Below are 25,001 nucleotides of genomic sequence, written 5' to 3'. Positions count from 1 at the left end.
TAGAAAGGTCTTAACCTTATAATAGCAAGTGGGATTCAGAGGTGAAAGAAAGCATCTTAATTGAGCGTAGTACAAAATATTCCCAGAGTGTGATTAATGTTCTGGAGTAAACCCTGGGCTGGTGGCTAGCTCTTAATGCTCCTTGCTGTTCCCATTACCTCCTCAATTCCAACTCCTAAAATGCCTATCAAGAAGCTAAAAATGATGCAGCTTTTCCAAGCATTACATCTGCATACTAGCAATTGCTATGTTTACTGATGAGATACTACACAATAAGTGGGGACAATGCTCATTCATGTAGCACCAGAAAAGGAAAAGGTTTTTTGAACCACTTTCTCCTAAGCCATATCACAGACGTCCCCTTCGTACAAGGTACCATCTTACCATCCTTTAGAGAGGAACAACCCCCATTTATGCACACCCTGTACCTAGTGCCATCATCTCTAATCCCTAAGAGCACTCAAAATGACTTTCCCATTTACTAATACTAAAAATAAAGAAATACAGACTTAGTATTTAGAAGTAAATATGTGCATTCTTCAGGCCTCAGACTGCCATTGCTCTAAAAATTACCCTAGTGCCAGCTGGATGAGAGTTTCTCAAGGTCTTGATTTTTCTTACATTCACGTTTGTCTTGTACGTATAAGCCATCACGCTGAAGCCACTGCAAACAGCAAGGCTACCTAAATCTGGCACAAAACAAGATGAATGCATATTCTATTCTGTTATAAATATGATGCTACTATCCTACATTATAGGTTGCTACATTTTAATAGTAGCAAATTTTATTAAAAAAAGAATGCACGGTGCTATAGTATTTTTTTACATAATGGCATATACCTGAATTTCATATATTTCCATCCTCTAAAATTCCATCCACTTTAAATGAAAGTATTCTAATATATCCTTTTTCATTCCTGCCAGTAGAAGAGCAACATATTTAAGGGGAAGAAAAAGAAAAGAAATATGAAGAAAATTTCTGTGATTTTTTTTTTCTCTCTGCAGTCCCCATGAGGGAAAGCCCTGAATAAAAGCTCTTTATTTCTTAAGTTGTTATTCTGGGATTATAGGGGATTGGTACTCATCTCCCCCAAACTCAGCATGATCTGAGGACTTCAAAACAGCTTTTCACATTTTAGAGGCAAAACTATCCTCTCACTGAGCCACTTGTTCTCAGCAGAAACCCTTTTCAGGTCATCATATTTAGCCATTATATTTACAGTATATAAAATATATTTAGTTTTGTTTAAAAGGTGTTTGATTTGTCTTACACATCTTTATTTACATATCTTGTATTTTTTTTAATGAGCATTCCCATATAAATGGGCTATACAAATTTTGGAGATAAAGGACTTTAGAAACACCCAGATTTGATAGTGGTACTTGATATTGTCCTTTGTCCTAGAAATTATTCCCTAGAAAAAGAACAAAACTTTAAGAAAATAAATATTTTCAATTTATTACCTTTTTCTGTCATTTGCATTATCTTAAGTTTTATTTACTTAAATACCATTTACCTCCTGTTCTAAGAAATACCTTTAAACATAGCAGATCAATCAAGTAGATCACCAGACGGAAGGCATGCAACAACAAACCCTCCAATACACAGAGGTCAATGAATGTATCACTGCCCACAGAATCTGCTCAGAAACAACATTTAACTGTTACCTGCTGTACTAGAGTGACCAGAAACATTCCATTTGTTTCTAAACTTCAAGCCTTGATTGAAAAATTTCTACTGAGCTCAATAAAACAATGAATTCCTTAAAATTAGATGAAATATCCTTCCAAATGTTGCTAAATGCACACTAGATCTGTTGAACATTTAAAACATCAGTAGAAAATTCTCAAGCTTCAAACATTTTTTAGCTTATGAATAGAAATAAACTAATGAGGGAGAAGAAGCCCACACCATACCAAACATTTTCCATATACTAACCGAATCCTACGTTCTTAGCATTCAGGAATATTTGGCTAGTTATTATTCACAAAACTTATCTAACGCTTTCCTTGCTTCTCCTCTGCCCATACAAATAACTGAAAGATGACAGACTTCTGTTAAAAATTTATTGTTTCTGGCAAAACTAATTAAAAAAATATCAAAAAAGCCCCCAAAACTATCAAAATTTACATGGAAAATTTTGTAATCATAGAAGTATTCACAGCCATATAAATCCATTATGTAAACAAAAGAGATTAACTAGTCCATCAATGAACTCAAGAGCTTGATTTTTCTTGGTTTTAATCAAGCTCAAGCTTCAGCCTTTCTGAACTCAACCAGGCAAAGATTCAGTAGAAAGTTTTGTGCTGGAAGTCTTCATGTAACAAGCACATCTGAATATAAAGCACATCCTAGTCTGAGCCCATAATTTACCAAAAAGAAATTATATTCCACTCAAAGAAATGCAGGAGATACCCAGACTGATTTCAGTAAATTGTTAAAGTTGCATGAACTACTTTAGCCATTATATTTAAAGAGGAACTAACAGCATTGCAGCATGGCAGTTGGAAATGCTGAAATATAACAGGATCCTTTTCTCCTGCAGCACATCAACATTTTAGCCAGATTTCTACCACTCTGCCCTATGGTATCTCTCTATTTAAGGACACAAGATTAAATCAATTAAACATATATACCAGAAAGATTCACAGAATTAATTCAAATGATGACAAAAATAAAATAGGCTTTAAAAGCTAGCATTTATTCATCTTTAAAAGATATGTCCTTACAAGACATCAGTAGGAAGAGGACATAACAGTGGTGAGCTTGTTACAGGTCATGATCAAATGCTCCTGTGCATAGCACGCCATGACAATCTGCGGTAGACAATGCTCTGCTGGGCCCCTTCTAGAGCCCCTGTGTCCCACCCCGAGCCAGCACTGGCCTCACGGGACGCTGAGGTAAAGCCCAAGCAAGAGGGCTCTCTCCTCCTGCCTACGTACTGCAGAATTTGCACTGTTACCAAAATTACTGGAGCCTGAAGCCACTAGTCTGATGTTTTCTTCTCAGACAAGCCCTGGTCTGAGTCTTCATAGTTTTACGTTATACAAACTGCACGTACACATTCACCACAAACAACATTCACTGGTGTATTCAGTGCTGTAATACAGCTCTAACCAAACAGAGATTGAAGGAGAAGCTGAAATCCTAGATATAGCGGAGCCTAAAAGGAACAAGTGGACACCAAACCATGGGGCCCGCTTTTCCAAAATGTCAAGTTCATGCTCCGCATCTTTTGGTGCAGGACCAGGTGCTGGGGTTCATTGCTCATGTACGTTAGCAAGCCGTTCTCTGACCACCTGCCCTGCTAAACAGGATCTCTGCAGGCAGCGGCATGGCCCTTCTAAGCCTTGCTCTTTGCCTTGCATCATCCCCGTATGATATACTTGTATCTACATTAGTACCACTTGTGGCTACTGTGGCTAGGACAGAAAAGGCAGATACAAACCTTAATGCTTCCCTCAAGTCCCTCCATTTTTAACTTCCATTTGTCTACCAAATTAACTTCCTTTCCTGCTGCAAGCATTTTTCCTGGACAACAATATTTCTGTAACAACTGCAATGAAACAGTCAGTGCACTGCTACAACAGAAAAGGAACTTGCAACGAAGGATTATCCCAGCACCACTTTATGGAAGCACGGAGTCTTTGCAGTACAAATACTGTGTTATTTGCTTCCCCTCATAAACTACTAGCAAGCAAAAATATAATTAACAGCAGAGAAAGCAAGTTACTCAGTACAGTGCATAATTGGAACTTGCTCATACCACCAGCAGGGCTCAAAATAATTGCCTCTCTTTCACAGTACAACCAGCAAACTGAACTAAAAGCTTCACATTTCACATTCAGAGTCAGCCTGTCCAAAGCGTGTCAGCTGAGTAAGTGGATTGTCAGCATAATGCGCACACTCTCTAAAAACAAAGTTTCCCTTTTCCTATTAGGAAGGAAAAGCACACTTAAAGGCAGCACAGTCAAAAGTATAATGCTTTTATGCTAGTAGCGCTATTCTGCAAATCCTATTTTTGAAATTCCCGTTTGGTAACTACATTGAGATTGAAGGCATCTACAGGTTGGTTGTAGTTGCATTGAAATCTATAAGTAATTAACGCATAAGTGCCGTTTCAGAGGAGACAATTAATTGCCCTTTACCACAGACCAGATGGTTCACCAACATTAACCTCAAAAAGCGTTCACAGCTCACCCTTTAAACACACATCAGGGGTTCAGTCACCTCTAAAACACACCTTCCTACCCCAGAACTTGACCACAGCCTCAGCTGAAGGGCCTTGGCTGACACAGAGGTTGACTGTGTATTGTGGGAGCAGAGCCTAAAGAAAATCTCCAAAATCCCAAAAAAAAAAAAAAATACCAAAACACTATAGCTTCCCATTCATCCTACTCACAATCCAAACTGGGAGGGCAGGGGGGAGAAAAAACAAACAAACAAAAAAATCAAGCACACACCACACCACCTGGAGCTGGGTTAACTTTTACACTGGTAAAAACCATTTATCAAAGGTGATGTCAAGATCAGCACAGCCGGCAGCTTCACAGGCATTTCCATTTTGGGGCCTCATTTCAATTCCCAGGAAGGAGACTACGCCAGTCCTGAAGACTTCACAGGACTTCCCACAGGCAAACACACGCCCTCTGACAGCATCACATGGTGAGGAAATTGTGGAGGGATTTCACTCCTTTGTTTCTGCATTTATTCCTCAGCATGAAAAGGGAAATCATGCTAAGGCTTCTTAAAAAAAAAAAAAAAAAAAAAAAAAAAAAATCAGACCCTGGGCAATTTGTCACTATCTTACAAATAATAAAGCAGACAATAGAAACTGTATGAGGTTTAAGTGACATCCGTGAAGCTGTATCTGTAAGTCCACTGCAGATAGGGCTACTGGCAGAAGGAGGAAAAAAAAATGGCCGTACCATGAAAATGTAGAATAATTGCATAAGGAATAAATACTTTCATGTTGGTCTTAGCACAGAAGGAAATGGGTAACTGACAAAGAAGCTTAGGTACCTACTTTTGCAGTCATTTTTGCCAGGAGTTCTTGCAAATCCATGATTCCTTGCACCAGACTTAAGAAATCACTGCAGGTCGGGCATGCTCAAAAAAGGAATAGTAAAGAGAAAAGGAAAAGGAAGAGAAGGAAAGACACAATAACCCATAAATAAATCAAGTCTGATATAATACTGGTTATCTGAACATAAAATGCAAGCTGTTTACACAGAATTTTTGCCTTCTGGAAGTCAGCACATGCAAAAATGACAAGCTTGAAAATATTATTTTTAAAGCAAAGAAATAATTTGTATGAAAAAAATCTAAAACAGAGAAAATAAAGAAATTGCTACTTACTGCGATTCAGATTAGGACACTGCATTATATATCCATTAGGTATAAAGATGATTTTCACATCCTGAATAACACCCTTTGTAAAAGAAGAGAAAATTGGTAATACAGTTTACAAGCATTCGCTTAGATCTGTACAAGCTGTTTCACAAGTCTCTTAAGTGGGTACAAAAAATTGACCAGCTCACTCTTCTCGTGAGGAGAATATTTTGTCCAACTGAAGATGGACAAAATATAAAAACTACTCCTCTCTACCTTCCTGTGTGTTTGGATATTAATTTTCATAGAACGCAGAAATAATACTGCTTTGTGTTTTGCAATTGCCAAATATAAGCTGCTTAAATGTCTTAAAATGGGATGAGACTGGTGAAAAAGCAGTGAAATAATATCCGTTATTCAAGCCTATGACACACTTTGCTAAAAGACAAAAAGAAAACACAGCAGTACTCTTTAGTGATTTAGGCAAATAAGACTGTGAAATCAAACATTATGAGAAGTATATAGTGCAAGAGGTAAGTAAGAGTCTATACTTCAGTTGTTTGGTTTAGTTTAGCCTACTAGCTTAGTATCACAAGAGGCAGTTCATGTAATCCTGCCATCCGTTAGAATTAAATCCTCCCTCTAACCCAGACAGATGGAAAGATCCCCTATGCAGGACTGGCAGGAATCAGGACTCCACAGTCAGAGCCAGCTAGTGCAGGTAGTACGAGCCCCAGAAATTGAACCGGGCAGGACAGGAGAGAGGAAGGACCAAAAGGTCCGGTGCCGACTGCACCCTCCGTTATCCCCGACTTGCAAGGATATCCCCGACGGAAGGAGCAGACACGAAGGGTCGCCCAGTATCCCTGCACACCTGGCTCCTGAACAACCCTAAATCCTTCAAATAGCCTAGAAAACGCTGAAGCTTGTCTTTGCTCTTTTAAGCTCAGTACAAAGCTCTTGCTCCATCTTTGCCTCTGTAACATACTTACTCCACAAGATCCATGAGCTTTAACAATGTCACGGTCACTAAGGGGGAAGAGCAAGGGAAAGCAAGAGACTTCTGCTGCTGCTATTTGCGCTTCCCCTGACTGTTAATCAGATGTAGTGACATTGCTCTATCTCCTCCCAGACGCAGAAGAATTTCTTTAATTTGAAAGGAAATTTGTCATCGCAGCAGTTATTATCTAATTAAATAACTGATTTGTAAGACTATGTTTTAATTTTTAGTTAAATTGCAATAAAGTGAATTTTGCAGTCCAAGGACATAGTTGCTTGCTCAAAACATTGAACTCCATCCGTAAATAAAATACAGACCTCATATAGCCCTTGAAGCCTGGTGAATACAGTAAATAACATTTAACGTCTGCGTGTTCATTTGCTAAAACAGCAGAAGGTAATCAGCAAGCACTGTTTCATGATCAAACATTAACTGAAAATACTAATAGACATAATCAGATCACGCTGTCTTTCTTGCAAAAGTATAGACATTTATTAACCTTTTCATCTGTGAGAATAATGAAACCATCATAATAATGAGAAGTAATACTGTCACTGGAAAAGGAACATCCTGAAAGCCATTTTATATACTTTCTGCTAGCAGTCATCAGTGAGAAACTAGAAGGTGCAGCACAAAAATATATTTCAATGCTTAAGCCTCTCCAGCGAAAAGCTTAACCAAGAGAGTAAATGAGATTACAAAGTTTCACCAGACCATATTGCACAGCTAACAACACATCAGCCAGAGAGAAGTGACGGTTTCCTCAGCCTTCTTTTTAGAAGTGCAAATTGAACTTCAAATGCCTTTGTTGCATCAGAGGCCCACCCCTCAATTGTCTTTTGGATAGATTTGCGTTTAAATACAACCTGAAGAGGAAACACAACTATTTTTTGTGTCTTAATTTCTGGCTACACTAAAGCATGTTACCATGGCAAAATGTATGAACTTCAATTCACCAGTATAGATGCCTTCTATAAAGTCTATAGACCCTCTGAAACAGATTTAATATGATCAAATACAGAAGTGAATCTTCAAAGACCAGAAATTTCGCTGATGTAGTTTTTTAATAGAAAGATTTCGTTACAGGCAAACCCTTATTACAGCCATAATTATTGTAACACATACAAACAAACTTGGACTATTCCTCCTTCAGCATTAAGTCTGGGTTGCCGAGAGCTTTCTACAGCCACAGCCAGGAGAATTAAACGTGCACAGCTCTCCACGGGAAGCCAAGGGCTCTGGTTCACTTTGGCACAGGGTGGAGTTCTTCAGTGCACATTCTGTGAAACGACACCAGGATTTGGCCTTGACAGGGAGATGTCAGTGGTCAATATCTTCACGGTTTCGCCTTTCCCAAGCAGACATCACCTCTATGTTATCATTTAAGCATTTGGCTAATTACAACCAAAGCTTCAGTTCAGTATCAGGATTCACTAGCTTGAAGAGCCTTCATCTGTGCAGGCAGATTACCAGCTACAAGATTAAATTCAGGCCTGCAGCACTAAATATCAAGCCCATCCCATGAGGATGTAATACAAAAACCCTGTTTATTGCACTTCTCATGTCTCTATTAAATAGAGGACTCCTCCCACATTCCGTGAAAAGGCTCATATATTCCATAAGCTCTCCACTTCTGCATTTTCATTTCCTCCACTGCCGTTCACCCTCTGTAAAACCTACTTCTCCCACAGAGACAACGCGTGCCACACAGCTGTGCCAGTTGCATCAGCCAGGGCCGTGAAAGGCTCTGCACGGAGGCACCAGCAGATGTGCCCGAAACCCCATGCCTAGGCAATACTACGCCAACACCGCCAGATCAGCACTGTGCTCCCCTACACAGGACAGGCATGCCCCGTGCCAGGCGCCTGACCAGCTGCCCTTGGCACTGTATTTACCTCGCCTCAGTCTGTACGACTCCGAGACCAACACGACTACAGAGGCTCAAGTATACATATGATGCTGTGCAGTAAAAATACCAATATACTTCTCAAGCACCTACTATACAATCCCCAGACACAGCAGCAGGATCAATAGAGCCCACTATAGCAGATATGAAAATTACCATCTTTCGACATAAATCACCTAGTCAGCAACGCATTAATAAGCTCATTTCTGCAGCAGCTCTTTGGAGGGAGCCTGAGGGGGAAGGGTTCTCCCCAGCGATAAAATTAATTTTGCAAATAATTCTGATCCTGACAGCAATCAGATCCATCCCAGAGTGAGGGTTCTTGGATGTCTGGTATCACCCTCCTTCCTCCTTTCAGTTGCATTTACTTTGGTTTCCTAATCTGATTAGAATGGTATTCTCTAGCCCTAAAACAAATCTTGGGTTTGGGCCACACAAAGAAACCTGAAGGGTCAGCATGTATTTTTTGAAGGAAGTAATTCCTGAGATTCCCTTCAAAGCAAACAGATAAAGCTGTCTTAAGTCTGCTCCGCCTTTGCTCCCGCTGCTGCTGTGCTAAAACCATTCCATCCTGTCTGAACTCCAAATGCTTGGCCGTAGCAGGTAAGTTACAACTAGTAAGAGATACTAGTTGCAAGGGGCAAGACTTCAACTCCCTTGATTATGCCATAGAGCACTTCATTCCCCAGCAAGGCCACAGACACAGCAGGGCTACTTGTGGAATAATCACTGTAAGTAAGCATGTGAAACAAAAGCATAAATGAGAAAATTGGCAACAACTGGCCACAGTGACTTATGAATATCATAACCCTTCCTTCCTCTTCTGATATACTGAAGAATTATGACCTAAAATAGGCACGACAATATGGCCCAAAATGTGCTTTAATGCTATTCATTTATGGAGAGACACAGCAATTAATTAACCATCACTAAAGTAAAAAAATTTTTGGAATGGCAAATATGATATTCAGAACAGTATGGTATATGTATGATATTCAGAACATTCAGTGCTTTTTGTTACACACATTATCATGGCTCCAACACACATACAAAAATGCCAATTCTTTTTTAACGCTCTTATTTCCCTGCTGATCTCTGTTTACATCAAGGAAAATAGATCTATTTTTTAATATGCTAAAACAATGAAAGAAATTGCTCTGAAAAAGAAAGGGAGGTCCTGCTGAGCATGTAAATATATGGAGAGAGATGTGTACTCTTTACAAACTGGCAAAATCCAAAGTTTTTGCAATGAGTAACATTAAAAAAAGTAAGATTTCTGAAAGTCTCAAGCAGGATTAAAAAAAATGCAACCAATTATATTTCTGCCCTGAAGAAAGTTAGTAAAATATTCAAGCATGCATAAAGCCAAGTAAGGCACTTGTCGGCTTTCATTATGATCAATAAAAACTCTCAGCTCATTAGCATATCATTAGCTACCCTGCTGTTTCCAAAGTGTTAACACATAGAAATATTAATTTACAAACATCTAATATCCCAGAGTTCTGAGGCTCTGACTGCCTGCATAAAACAAGAATTTAAGATGGGCGAATCCAATATAACTTATTTTTTTCCTATGTAGCTATAAACATATGTTTACCATCTGTGGAATTATGGGAAGCAGCTGAGGTAAAAAAACAACAGCTGTAGAATAAAATAATACTATCAATTTCACTTCACAGTGGCAGCTCAGCTGTTGGAGGATGAAACGTACCCTAGGTTCAGAGCAACTCTCAGACCGTCATTTAAGTTAAAAGTTAGATTTTTACCTCTGTTTCACAATTAAAATTGTTAGTTGCTATGCTTTAATATTTTTAGCATAAATAATTGTCTTAGCTTGTTGAAATCTGGGGACTTCGAGGAGAGGTCCTCAGAAAAACAGCATCTTTTAAAATTGTCTTGTGAACTGACAGCTTCAAAGGGAAACAGAGTGGGTGGTAAATCGCTCTGGCAACCAATCCATGCCAATATTGAGGACAGGCAGATTGGCCTATCACTGCTCTATAGACTCTTCCACTGATAAACAGCTGCACCATGGCTTCTTACCCAAAAACTGGAAGAACTATCAGAAACTTTGCTGTAGTTTGCTTACAAAGTAAAAGAATGAATTTTCAGGCGGAGGGGGGTGGTTTTCGTTTGTTGGTGGATTTTGTTTGTCGGTTGGTTCAGCAATTCAGCCTCCACCAGAAAATCATATGGCCTCACCAGGGGCCAAAAAAAGCTGAAAGAAAACATATAGGAGAGGGCTTTTCAAGTTGTAGGTTGTTTCTCTATCCTTTGCAATTTTGGAAATATATTGCCATTAACTGAATCTGGAATATATTGCCATTACTCGAACCCTCTTTTTCCTCTGAAAAGTTCCTCATGCCCATGTTAGTCTACCTAATGATGCTGTCTTGGGGAGCCTCATAAATGGAAAAAGATAGGCTTTCCAGCTAGAAGGCAGGAGCAGCTCGAGTCCGGCCAGCAAGCCAGCCTTTCAGCCTGGGCTGTTTGGTAGCAAAGGAAGCTCTGACGGACAAAGAAGCTTATGAACAAAACTAGGTGACCAGCTATTCACTCTGTTGAGAAACACAGTGACATGCTTAGTTGAGAAAAATAGAAAGGAAGGTACTCCAGGAATAGAAAAAGCTACTGGTTTGCGGCAAGGCAAATGCACTGCATACAATAGCTAGTATCTGCCAAAGCTGGAAGGGTCACAGGCCAGAAGACCTTCTCTGCTCTAGAAGTCAATGCTGACAGGGGCAAACAAGGAAGACTCACGGGAGGCAAACAGCAGCAGGGTGAGGGTATTCTGCATGTAAAATCGAGGAGGAAATGGCCTCCGGGAGAAATTAAGGCCACCACTGTCTGGCCAGGAGACCACAGCAAAGCTGTTGTTTTGTGAAGGTTTAAAGATGAAAGCCAAGGACTCTCACACTGCCTACACAGTCTCGTTCTGTCCCCAGCAGTGGCAAGGCAGAGCACAGCAGGCAGGTGAAACCTAAGGTAAGGAAACCAAACAAAACCCCCAAATACTGGGCACTGCAGTCAGCGACTACGATACTCTACCTTGCAGGAAGAGACCCTTTTCTTTAAGTGTTGGACCTACCTCAAATCCCAAGTCCGCAGTTTCTACTAAAATTCATACAGATCAGATTTCAGGAGTGTAAGACAACTAATGAGAAATATCTTGCTGACTATTTATTCATTTCCTTCTTCATGTATCATTTCTTATCTGCTTACCTTAAAGAAACCGTGCTTCCTGTTTCTCTGTCCGAGCCATAAATTACTTTCAGGTGTCAAATTCATTTCTGGGGGATCAATGATGCGTTCATAAATCCTGTAGAGGGAATACATTGCCATTACTTGAATCCTCTTTTTCCTCTGAAAAGTTCCTAGTAAAAATCAGTTAACGATAAAAGATGGAAAGTAGAACAAAAAATATGTATATATTTTTCATTAAACATAATATTTACCATTGATAGTTTTGAAGATATATTACAACTTTAAAAGCAAGAAAAAACCAAACAGGAAAAAAACCTACTAAAATCACCGACATATGAAGCATAAAATTGAAACTTCCCTTGTGCAACTGTGTAGCACTAGCCTGAAGAAATACAGAACCCACCATAGTAGGGAAAATAAAATGGGACCATCCTAGCCTAGGGATCTCTTTCAAACTCAATTACCCATTCTGGAGAAAAAGTGCAGTCACAAACAAGATCCAACCAGAGAAACAACCCTTTGGGATTTTCAGACTGTTTAGAATTTTGAATAGATTTCACAAAGAAACTTTATTCCACCTCTATTCCCATGGCCTTTTTGTCTCTACATTCGCGCTATTCATCCCTGCACCTGAATCTTACATTTCATCCACTTCACCCCTGTTTGCTGCTGTTACTGAATTCCCTGGGCCTGGGTGCTCTCGTGCACTGCCACTACTGCACATCCAGCTTGCCCATGGTCACTGGCACAGGTCTTGTACAGAATGGGACCTCTTTGTGTATGTTTGGTGCCTTGCACTACAGAGACGTTTTCTTGGTTATTCTTCAAGGGACTAGAAATAGCAGCAATAAAAAATAACAACGATAACAAGTAACATGAGATCCACAAACAAACTTTATGTACTGCATAAACTTGCACATGAATGCAGTAATCTACATACCAAATTTCTAAAATCAATTCATGAAAAATTGCTGTAACACAGCATTTTTAAGTTCACAAAAATCTGGAGTTTTAAAAAGGTTTTGCTTGGGTTTTTTATTTGTTTATTTTGAGGAAAACTGTCATGAAGTTTCCATAACACCTTTTTCAGGAACTCAGACCACAACAACGACGACATCATCATTTTTGAATATGAAAACTTCAAGACCAAAGTTACCAACCCTGGATTCTCGTTTTGCCATGTGACATCAGTGGGAGCCACGAACTTACTGCTTCATAACAAAACCAGAATGCTTACTAAGGATTATGAAAGATGATGAAATATATTTCCATTACTACCCAGCTCACAGGGAGTATGTATTGCTGTGTAATCACACCAGCGTGACAGCCAATAGAAAAGACTCTGAATATGTCAAGACCTCTAGCATAAAGGGGTGAAATCATCTGTATGTTCAAAAGGGGTGAAACTATTTTTCTTCTTTCTTTAAAGCTATGGCTTTAAAACAAACATGAAAAACAAACACCAAAGAAAAATACAAGTCAATCAACACAACTCATTGCACAGTTATCTTCCCATTTACACTCCAAGTGTTTCTAGCACAGGCTCACAAAGTCTAATCATTGATTTTTGTGTTGTAAGTTGCCACGTGTATTGGGTTTGTGTGGCAAGGTTTTGGTAGTGGGGGGGCTACAGGGGTGGCTTCTGTGAGAAGCTGCTGGAAACTTCCCCTCTGTCCAACAGAGCCAATTGCAGCTGGCTCCAAGACGCACCCACCGCTGGCCAAGGCAAAGCCCACCAGCAACGGTGGTAGCACCTCTCTGACAACTTATTTAGGAAGGGGGGGGGAAAAACTGCGCACCTGCAGCCAGAAAGAGGAGTAAAAATATGTGAGAGGAACAACCCTGCAGGCACCAAGGTCACTGAAGAAGGAGGGGAGAAGGTGCTCCAGGCATCAGAGCAGAGATTCCCCTGCAGCCCCTGGGGAAGACCACGGTGAGGCAGGCTGTCCCCCTGCAGCCCATGGAGGTTAATGCTGGAGCAGAGATCCACCTGCAGCCCGTGGAGGACCCCAAACCGGAGCAGGTGGATGCCCAAAGGAGGCTGTGACCCCGTGGGAAGCCCACACTGGAGAAGGCTCCTGGCAGGACCTGTGGCCCCGTGGAGAGAGGAGACCATTCTGGAGACGGTTTGCTGGCAGGACTGATGACCCTGCGGGGTACTCACACTGGAGCAATCTGTTCCTGAAGGACTGCACCCAGGGAAAGGACCCACGCGGGAGCAGTTTGTGAAGAACTGCAGCCCATGGGAAAGGCTCACGTTGGAGAAGTTCATGGACGACTGTCTGCCATGGGAGGGACCCCACGCTGGAGCAGGGGCAGGGTGCAAGGAGTCCTCCCCTGAGGGGGAAGGAGGAGCAGAGACAGCGTGTGATGAACTGACCGCCATCCCCATTCCCCGTCCCCCTGCACCATTCGAGGGGGAGAAGGTAGAGCAAATCGGGCATGAAGTTGAGCCCAGGAAAAAGAGAGGGGTGGGGGGAAGTGTTTTAAGATTTGGGTTTATTTTTCATTATCCTACTCTGATTTGATTGGTAATAAATTAAATTAATTTCCCCGAGTCGAGTCTGTTTTGCCCGTGATGGTAATTGGTGAGTGATCTCCCCCTGTCCTTATCTCAGCCCACGAGCTTTTCATCACATTTTTCTCTCCCCTGACCAGCTGAGGCGGCGGAGTGATAGAGTGGTTTGGTGGGCACCTGGCGTCCGGCCAAGGTCAAACCCACCATACCAGGTTATTGGAAAAGTCATACATTTGCAGAGGCCTAGAACAACCTCCCAGTATTAAATAACTTCAAGAAAGCTCTATAAAGTCTTTTATGTCAAAGTACAGAGAATCACATATTCCACCCACTTTTGCTTATTCAGAAAAGAAGGACACCATTTGCCAAAACCAAATGGAAGCAATCTAAAAAAACCAGAGGCAAACTTACTATTTCCTTCAAAAGAAACAACAACAAAAATCTCAAACCTAAGAACAAAATAGATGAAAATTCCAGCTTAAGAATGTGAGTACAGGAGTCTGAAGACTTCTAATACTCATGATTTTATTGCTCAAGTTTATTATAATTATCACTAGCCCTAATTAATCACATTTCATCACCATGATACATTCAAAGCTCTAGGAAATTTCTGCCTCTACTAGTTAATTACTTCTCACTATCTATAAAATTACCATGCTGAGCTGTTTTACCTGTTCAAAGAGCAAAACAAGATGATATTCTTTTAAACCATGTTTTGAGAATTATAGGAATTTTGCATGCACCATCTCTATCCATATTTTAAAATGTAAGTAGACCCCTTCTGCCATACCTCATGCAAAACTGAAGATTATTCAAATGCAAAACTGCCACAAAATGCTGAACGAGGAACAAAGAATTTACATGCTCCTTGAGAAAACCAATCACTGAATTACACTATCATAGCAGGTATTTCTCTTTGGATATAGAACACATCTTTATTCATGACTTAGGTTAATACTGTCCTCACCAGAAAATTTCTAATCTTGTAAAAAGGCTAGTCAATATTCCATAAAGAACTCCATTTCTGCTAACAGATAAAATCCCAGTGCTGACCAGGTTCAACAACGCTACTCTTTGAAGAATATTTGATTCTTATTCACCTGGCCTAGTTAAAGTTAATAAAGGAACTCCACAATATCTCTCAGCAATTACATATTAAAAAAAACCAAAACCTAACTGACATGCTTATATGACAGTTCACCAACAGCAAGTAAGGAAGACAAATCAGAGACAGGCTAAAGTGGTTTATCTTGTCTTTTCTGAGGATTTAGCAAAGACTTTCAACCTATGTGGAAAAGGCTGTAGTGACCTTCCTTCCAGAGTCTCTTCAGAAAGTGCCATTCACAAGACACATGCTCAGGATTCCCCATATTCCTCTACTGTTCTACTCTAATTCCAATTCTGAAGCAGGTATTTACCTTAAATTAAGGGATTAATTAAAGGTTGCTTTGTGCCTTATTTCATATATGTCTAAAAGACTGCTTCGTTTTCTTCTCCGTCGATCTGCCCATGAGTAACAGGCTTAGGATTCAAGAGAAAGCATGAGATATAGATCAGTCCTTGCTTATCTTCTTATGTAAAAAGATGTTTTGGTTGACACTATTTGGTTTCCGAACAACATGAGCTTATTTTATTACTGCATACTGTTAAACATCAGCAAAAAAGCCCCAGCAAGCATACACACAGGTTATCGCTACCCCTATAATCCCCTCTACACTCTTAGGAAATGAAAAGGTCAAAAAACACATCTGAATTCATAACAGTCAAAGAAAAAAAAAAAAAAAAAAGGAACATGGTTCAATTGGGAAAGAAAAACAAACAAACAAAAGCCAAAACACACCACCAAACAAGAGTCCTGAAACTCCTGACCAAAAGGGAGAGTGATGCAAAAAAATCCAAGGGATTTTTCCAGCAAGACTGGAAGCTGCTACACAAAGGTAAAACAGCTACACAAAGAAAAACTGGAACTACATGGAAGAAGCTTTTGAATCAATATGAGCAAAGAAACATTGATAGCATTACTAACTCTCAATCAGTGGATTTAATAAAGATGAAAACAGATGTTTTCGAGTGTCAGCGAACAGAGTTTCACCAGCTACACGCATCGGCGGCTGGTAGCCAGCAGAGCTGACTGATGTGCGGCTGGAGTAAAGCCAGGAACTGGGCATGTCTCCTGGCTGCCAGGTTCGTGTTTTAAGTCACGAGAACATTGTAAGCGATGCAGCATTCCTAGAGCAGGTTTTTGAGGAGGAGAGAGACTTCATGGGTATTGAAGACACCCTGGCCATACAAAATGGTTAAGGTAAGGCTTGCGTAAGTAGTTGGGAATAGGGTTTCACCCAGACATTAGGATTACCCACAAATGTACGCCACTTACAAATCTATCAAATATTACTCATTATTTAGGTGATTTTTCAGGGGTTTTCTACACTTAGACAAACCCATAAAGCATGAACATATCTCAAAGTGTAATGAGAAAAGTACTACTTAAAGGTGAAATTCTCTTATAACTATTGCTTCTGAAGTGGGGAAAAAACCTTGCTCTGCTCCCCTTCCTGCATTGGTTTTCTTTTGGAAGAAAAGAGGTGTTTTTCAGGCTGAAAAGCTACTGTTGCTGAATAGACACAAAAGGATCCTTCTTTTTTTCACAGCTTCCACATCATTCTCATTCCCTTGCTTGATTTGCTGGGCTGAGGTGCGTCACCTTCTATGGCTTTATCCACACTTGACCAATACTTGGTATTTGGCATATGAACAGCTAAATTATATCTGCTACAGTTCCAGTTTATGAAGTGCTGGTCTAGAGCTCCTTGGAGATCAGTTTCCAATACATTTGGCTTTGATCCCCACACAGAGAAATGCACAGTACACTTCACAAGACCAGGAATGCTTAGAAAGAGGACTCCAGGGAACTGTGGTCTCTAAAATTACTGCAGACTGAACAGCCCCTCCAGCATGAGGAGACCCAGGTCTCTAGGTTAATGGAAGCTCTGCTCCATACTTCAGACTTTCAGATTTATGATTGCTGCATTCACTTTCCAAGAGAAAGCTTGATCTGCCCCTCGTTTATGCTGACATATTTCAAAGGAGCTAAACCATAAACCTGGAGTAATACAACTATGAACCAATCCTTCTTTCTTGAAATGTTCGTGCTCAGAATACATTCACTAACCACTGATCCATTTAGCTAACATAGTAAGAAAAACAGCCATTAATTGACAAAGACCCATGATAGTCCTGTGGTTTGTATCTATATCTCTACCCTATCTGCACACTTCGGTTTATTAAGTATGCTTATGCAATCCTCAGAAACACCTCTTTCAAGGACGCATTCCAAGTAGGTGTCTGTGACATAAGGAATACAATATACATAAAACAAAACAAAAATTCTATAAAATATTCAGTGGATTCCTGAAAGGAATAAAATATTTGCATGCTAACACACATACACGCACCTTCCTCTGCATAGAGTAAGACCCTCTCTAGAAATCAAGCTCTGTTGGACAAGGAGACAGTGCCCTTCCACACACTCAATTTAAAATTATTTTTATCATCTTTATAATATTCTGGTAAAATACGGAAATATTGTCATTTTACATGTGTGCAAACTGAAACACAGAAAGACTAACCGGTTAGCCAAGATCACAAAGACCGAGCCGGGGAAGGACATCACCCAAGATCTAAACTGTTAGACTGGGCATGACTGAGGAGTAATTGGCTCACGCACTGGGCCACATTCCCTCTGGAAAAAATGTGACATGCAATTGTCTCTTGCAGTGAAAAAGATTTCTCACATGCAACTTTAACAAGCGAAAGTTAACAGTTGGAGACTATTTCCACTTTTGTGGAGATGCAGCTCTACTTCATACATATAATATTTGCCATGCCAGAAGCATTTTGGAAATAGCTGAAATATTTAGAAGAACATGAAAATAAACTTTGTGTCTGTTTGCATTAGAATACATCAGCCAACATGGAATGATCAGGAGATACAACTGCCTAAAATTCTGAACAATAAAATAGACTACAACTCCAACAGTTACTACAAGTAGCACAGCAAATCATGAAATTTCCGCATTCTTTCAGGTCTAAAATACGAGTAGGTTACTAAAACACCAACATGCCTTCTCAAATTTGCAGGCTAGATATGAACCAGAGAGATTTATTTTATTAGTAGTACAATTAGGAAACAAGTAGCCACAGTCTAAATAGTCTTGTGGCTGAGACACGGCAAAAACCTCATTTCTTAGTCCCTGGTCTCTATCAGTCCAAGAACAGGCTTTTTTGTTCCTGGTATGGCTGCCACACTTACTCTCTTGAAGCTATAAATTTCCATGTAGCAACCAGGTGTTGAATTCATCGCACCCAATTTTAGATGTCTCAAAAGTTTACACCTACGGTGGAGCTAGGCCTCTAGACTCACTTATTTAATGAAGAGACCTAAGTGTTTCTAGGGTGTGATTCATCCTATAATAAATGAATCACTCTCTGAAGGCACCTCCAATGACTGCACAGGAGCCCTTGCTGACATGAGGGTGATTCATCAAAACAGATTTTTGCAATTCAAAACCTGATCCTCAAAACTGACATTCTCTTGCAACCATTCATTATCGTGTATACATCCATCTGGATCCTCAGATCCTTTAAATAAACTGAAGGGTATGGAGAAGTCATACGAAATAACACACTGTTCATGACAGAGTCTTTCAGACAACACTCAACTTTTGTAATACAAGGTGTGAGGAGAGAGGGTGGTTCCCCCCATGTTTTGCATCAGTCTCTCTCAATCTAGTTTGCAGAGGTGTTGACCACCTTGACCATTGATACCATCTCCAGCTGAGGCTGCAAAAACTCAGTACATCTGAAAAAGCAAACGTCAGGCCTCCTAACACAGCCCATTGTATAAAAACAACCAGCCACTTCAAAAAGTTTGTCCAACATGTTTTCTGAATCCCAACTGCGTAAAGAAACTGATGATTATATCAGTCTCTAGGTTTAAGATACAATATTGGCATTTGTCTTTATGTCTATTCTTCTGACAGGATTAAGAACTGATTTTGAAAAGAAATACTAGGATACCTTTACATATTTCTCTTTCAACCCATTTTCTATATGCTTCCCCATGAAAACGTGTCAATACCAGCACGATTGGATTTTCTTGATCGTGTTTACAGATAGGATGCATTATTTGACGGGCATTCAGCTCTGGAGCAACTTTAACTGAATTATTCATTCAGTTTCCAGTGTTCTGTTTCAGAAAAATAATCTTCCTGAGGGAAATTTTTATTTTTTTGTGCTGTCTCCTCTGTCATAGTATAGGAGTTCCCAATCACTTAACAGAGGAAAGCAATTTAGATTAAAATCTCAGGTTTGAGGGAAGACTTCTATTATTAAATTTTGAATATACAATAGTAACTGCCAACTATTTAATCAAAAGTTATTGTTCAGCTCTGGGAGAAAAAAATAGGAGGTGTCCAGTAATAGTATAAGTTAGATAAAAGACTCAAGAGTGTATGCTCAGTTTTTAAGTTCTCTTCAAACTCTGTCACCCAAACAATTTCATTCATTTTCCTGTATAATCACAGAGATAACATGAATGTACTCTACTTTTCAGTTTAATTATTCCAACTACAAATCTAAATTTAAAAATAAAAATGTATCTAAATAAAATCTCTATAAGCAATCTCTTTTTTTCATTCAAGAGAAATGCAAATTAACTTTCAAGACCCTCTAACAAACAGGAGGAACTTAAACAAACGCAAGTAAAGATGGTTAGAAGAACATGTTTCACTCTCAGGTTAGGGGTTTATTCTCCACACATAAATTGAATAAGGGCAAATTCACAGAGATATTATCTGCCTGTGTGGGGCTTCCTTTACAAAACACGTTAGGCTTTTCAGTTTCCCACAAACTTATCGATGAATTTTAGCAGTATTTCTTGGGAATTAAACTAAAACCAATCATTGTTATTGATTCAAAGTAGAGGACTGGACCCACTGATTGTTATGACATTGGCCACATGAAGGGCAGAAATCCGCCTTTGTCAGAATACTACACCTGTATAGTATTTTTTGTCTGGAAATCCTGAGGTGAATTCAAACACCTGTACAAACAAGGTCCGTATTATTAACTTTACTTTGCAAATGACAAAACAGATACAATGGTTCCTGATGATAACAGTCTTAAGAGTGTCTAAGCTCTAGGCTAACAGCCTGTCTACAAGGCTGTAGTGTTTACCCATCTTCATATAACAAACATAGCACTCCTGAAAGTGCAAGAAACCCAGAAAATAGTTTGACTCAGATGCTAGGCAGAAATAGAAATTTGGCCATTTGCTTAGGATTTTTAAGAGTTGTGGGAAAAAAAAATTATGACAAACTACAAGGTCAACTGTATCTTATATGTGATATACCCAGAGCACTTTGCACTTCACTGCACATGCACTAGCCATAATTTTTCAGACAGAAATGCAGGATTTTCAGTATCAAGCCAGCTAGTTTGATACCCAAATGGTTATTGCACACTTCAACTTTGGCAACTGTACTGCTTTTTGCTAGGACACAGTTCATTTTCTTCAAGGCAGCTGGTATGGTGCTATGTTTTGGATTTGTGACCAAAACAGTGCTGATAACACACCCATGTTTTAGATAACGCTGAGCAGTGCTTGCAGAGTGGCCAGGCCTTTTCGGTATCTCAGACTGCCCCGCCAGTGAGCAGGCTGGGGGTACACACGAAGCTGGGAGGGGGCACAGCCAGGACAGCTGACCCCAACTGACCGAAGGGATAGCCCACGTCATATGATGTCATGCTCAGCAATACAAGTTGAGGGAAAGACGAAAGAGGGGGGCACGTTTGGAGTTACGGCATTTGTCTTCCCAAGTAACCTTTACGTGAGATAAAACCCTGTTTTCTCTGGAAACAGCTAAACACCTGCCAGCCGACAGGAGGTAGCCAACAAATTCCTTATTTAGCTTTGCTTGTGCACACAGCTTTTGCTTTATCTATTAAACTGTCTTTATCTCAACTCACTTCCCCCACCACCACCTTCACCCTTCCAGTTCTCTTCCCCATCCCACTGTGGGGGCAGTGGCTGTGTGGTGCTTAGCTGCCTACCAGCATTAAACCACAACAGCACCCTTTTTCTTTTAATATTGTACCTGAAATTTCATTTTGACCTGCTAAACTTGAGGTAAATAGCATGTGGTTCATGGTCCTGGCAGTGCCCATAAAACTTGCACGTCATCTGCAGGTAGCAGAAGCACAAGAGGAATGTACTTGTCACTGTTTCTGGTGAAGATGCCAACTTTTACCACATTCAGCCTGCTTGGCTACAGCAGTGCTTAAGGCAGTGCCTGGGTCAAAAGAATGCCTCAGCTCAAGTGCTGAGGGAGATGTCATCTACATACACAGACTTTTCTTATAAAAATCAACATCCACAACTCATGAAGTAATGTGAATTTAGGTACTTATCTTTAAACATCTCAATATAGAGCTAAGAGCCACATAGTTCAAACACCACTTTCCAAATAAATATCTACTCACCAAAAGTATTTTCGCATCTTTTTACCACTTGTGAGCAACTATCGCTATCCAGGTACCAGAGCATAAAACATGTAGCAGTAGGGTTTTTCTATGATGCACACAAGTATCCTCTACAGACAAGGAGAAAAATCCACTTATAAATGAAGACAGCACTAAAACCCACAGGGTCAGTAAAAGACACCCTTTAACCTCAGCGAGTTTTGAATCAGGTTCTACACCAGAACACTGAATAAAGCAAACTGTTAACAAGAAACCTAAAAGCACAGCACTCTAATTTGTTACCGTACCAAACATCATACCAAAAGCCCACCTCAGATGAACCAAATGTTCTGAGTACATCCCAGATGCCCAATATCAGTAAACCAAGACAGCACAATTAAAAACAGATTCTAGAAATAAGAAGGAGAAATTAATTCAGTGGGTTCTTCCAAGATCTTTTAAAAAGAATAGAAGCGCTTCTCCCGCTAACTAAACAAGAAGCCCTTAGAGTGAGATGGATATAAGATTAAAAAAAAAAACTATATTAAAGTATCTATGAAACCAGAAGTAAACAATTAAGCCTATCTTATATCAGAAAGCAAAAGGGTAAAAATGTGCATCATCATAATGGCACAAAGTAGCACTGGTACTTCAGGTCTTGCAGCAAAATTAACCCCAAAATAAAATTCTATCAGAACAAAGAGGTAAAACCATGGTTACACAGCTTATGTCATCTCCATTTTGTCATGGAGAAAAAAAAGAATTCCAAGATTACCATTGGTGTTTGTCACAAGACTTTTGTTGAGTGAGAGCTGGCAGTGCTGAAACTTTGCTTCTGTTACATCTACCTGCATTATACAGGGCCATGCCAGCCCCTCGCTCAAGATCTGCAGCACACGGGTCTTTGCAACTGGCAGTTACAGCAGACCCTGGAGCACAGCAGGCTTACAGCTTAGAAACAGCCTTTCCTCACAAAATATATGCAGCCTTCCTCTTTTCCGTCTCATGCTACTCTCAACCCCAAAGTCACTTTACCTAATACAGTAAGACAAGTACAACTGCAAGAAGAATCAGGCTTTTGGTTCCAACTCCTTTCTGCACTGCTACAAAAAATAAATTTAAAAGGAAACCAGCCACAAGCAACCTTTCTATTAAACAGCTTCTTTCCCCCCTCCAAAAAATCATCTGCTGAGAAGTTAACTGCCTTACAGTGTATCTTGTCACAGGATCGTCTCATCAAGGGGTTCATGTCATCACTAAATGTTTTGTGTATAATCATAAAATAATCTCATCCATATTCCAGAGCCAATTTCCTTTCGTGACTGAAGGTAACGGCAGGCTGAGGACCACAGGCTTTACTTGTTACACCCTGCCTTCGCTGCCACGCTCCCGTCGGAGCCCTCCCGTTAGTCTTGTCTCAGCACTGCGCAACGGTGCTGAGCTCTCCCCGGAGCTGCCGCCACTCCTCCCTATTAGCCGATGTCCCTGTAACCCCACAGAGGGCCGATTCAGTCCGTGTTCCTCGGTTCTTACCGCAGGTTCATCAGATAACCCACATCTCCATTTTCCCATGGTATTTTTCAACTGCTTGGTGGTTTGAAAGATAACATTGCACTCTCTCCATAATAACTAATTGGCCATGACTGAGGAGGTGTATGAAACATACAGTAAACATAGAACAAGCCATTATATTGGTTCTAAAATTAAGTTTTGACAGAAACTGCCAGGCAGACAGACAGAAGAGCACTCTCCAGGGACAGCACTCGGGTTTGGAGCTCATTTCTCACAACATCTGACACGCTCAGGAGGTGAAAGCACGGCTCAGCTGAACTCAACGAGAGTTTTCACCGCAGACTTCACTGGGGCCAGGATTTCACCCCAGGGATACTGTACGGCACATCTTTCAGTCGAGTTTAAGGTAAGTGGCTGGCATGACACAGAAAGATTCAGCTAGGGCTGAGGAAGTCCTTCCAGTCGCATTAGTTGACACAGTGCTAGCTATCTGCTTCCACTTTTGACATGCTGAAAGGAATGCCACTAAAACTGCAGCTCAATTAAGTAATGCAGCTTCTGTTGATTCTTTCATTACTGACTGGTCTCAGATGTGAAAACAACTTACAGGACTGGAAATCGCATGTTACCTTACTCCTATGCTGAGGATCACACTAGCATCTTTCACCTTGCTGCTCCTTCAATGTACCTTTACATTGGTAATACAGAACACAACAACGGTTCTTCGTATCATTGAAATATTTAACTAGAAGCAGTGGCCATACTAAAGCAATAATAAAGCATAATAAAGCAAAATACTGAATGTTTTATTAAAAAAAAAAAAACAAAACTAAACACCAACTAGCTCACTAAACATCTATCTGTGTAGAAAGAGAGTACTTCCTCAACTCCCAGGAACACCTCACCTTCTGAAGCATGAGTGGACTGCCTTTGCCATTCTCTCAATTAGCGCATTTGCAAAGCAGCTCTCGCCCCACGGCACAGAACCAGAAACTCAGTTGTGCCCACGCTCAGTACTGAGCCCACTTGACGCCGCAGGACGATCCAGCATAACGGAGGCCTGGATAGAGCTCTCCTACATACGGGTAAGGCTGCAAATACACCAAGTGGCTCTGCATAACACGTGAAGTGCGAGAGGACACGACACCGCTGCTGCAGCAAGATCCGCACCACCGCCTAACACCCCAGAGCCACACTCACAGCATTTTCAAGCCTTGACACCTTCCACCTCTGAGCACCCCATGTGCCCCCAGCTCCCCACAGCCAAGGAACAAACGTGACTGCTCCTGCAGCAGTCTGCCATTACAGCGTTGTCAGTTCACTCCGTCACCAAGTGGTGCAATGATGGGGACTGTCAGGTTTTGGGTAGTAATAAATGCAGTCAAGCAGTCTCCACTTCCCTGCAGTCAACTTGAGGATTTTGACAAGATCAGATTTCCAGAAAGAATTACCTTTTGGGAATTATTGCTGTTCTACATTGTCAAAGAAAGACTCCCCAAGTACTAAACCACTTCAGAAAACTCTGAGCTGGTTTCACAGACTTCAGCAGCCTCAGTCCTGTTTGCTCCATCGCCCTCTCACACCCCACAGCGCTCACGAGGTTTCAAATCATTTGGAAATACTCTGTACTATTTGCTATGTGGAGACTCAGATCTCAAGTCAGCTTCTTAAAAATTCAGAGGGGTTCTCATGTGCTCCTTGGCAAAGGTCCAATACTTTATATAAAAGTATTTAACTAAAATTATACTACCTTTTTTCAATTCAGCTCCAGTATTACCCTATGCAACTTCCAGTTCTAAACTCCAGAGTTTAGCTAACCACTTCAAACGGAAGAGTTCATTTATGTTTTGGATCTCAGTTAATCTGCCTGGCTGGAGCAAGATAATTGTTTTTATAATCTGAAAGGAAAAAACCCAAAACATTTGCTCTATCTGGTTGATTCTCAAATTACCGTGATCACCTCTCTGTCCATATGACCCCCATCAGCACTCCAATAAATGAAAAGAAA

At 40.4% G+C, this 25,001-nt stretch overlaps 1 protein-coding gene across 6 annotated transcripts in view; it reads right to left on the bottom strand.

The window, feature by feature from the left end:
* The window catches only part of NELL1 (neural EGFL like 1), a 299,065-nt gene that overhangs the window by 225,327 nt on the left and 48,737 nt on the right, over window positions 1-25,001 (bottom strand). For all 6 annotated transcript variants that reach the window (XM_087743099.1, XM_087743091.1, XM_087743107.1 and 3 more), the window contains exons 5-7: window positions 11,461-11,557; window positions 5,360-5,432; window positions 5,028-5,110 (exon numbers count right to left, since the gene is read on the bottom strand). In XM_087743099.1, the coding sequence (XP_087599225.1) occupies window positions 5,028-5,110; window positions 5,360-5,432; window positions 11,461-11,557 (253 nt within the window). The remainder of the gene's footprint in view (window positions 1-5,027; window positions 5,111-5,359; window positions 5,433-11,460; window positions 11,558-25,001) is intronic.

Source organism: Nipponia nippon, unplaced genomic scaffold, assembly GCF_047370975.1.
Source record: "Nipponia nippon isolate SJK-2023a ecotype South Korea unplaced genomic scaffold, ASM4737097v1 scaffold_10, whole genome shotgun sequence".
NCBI lineage: Eukaryota > Metazoa > Chordata > Aves > Pelecaniformes > Threskiornithidae > Nipponia > Nipponia nippon.
Note: the sequence above shows the minus strand (reverse complement) of the source record. Positions and strands in the feature narration are given on the sequence as shown.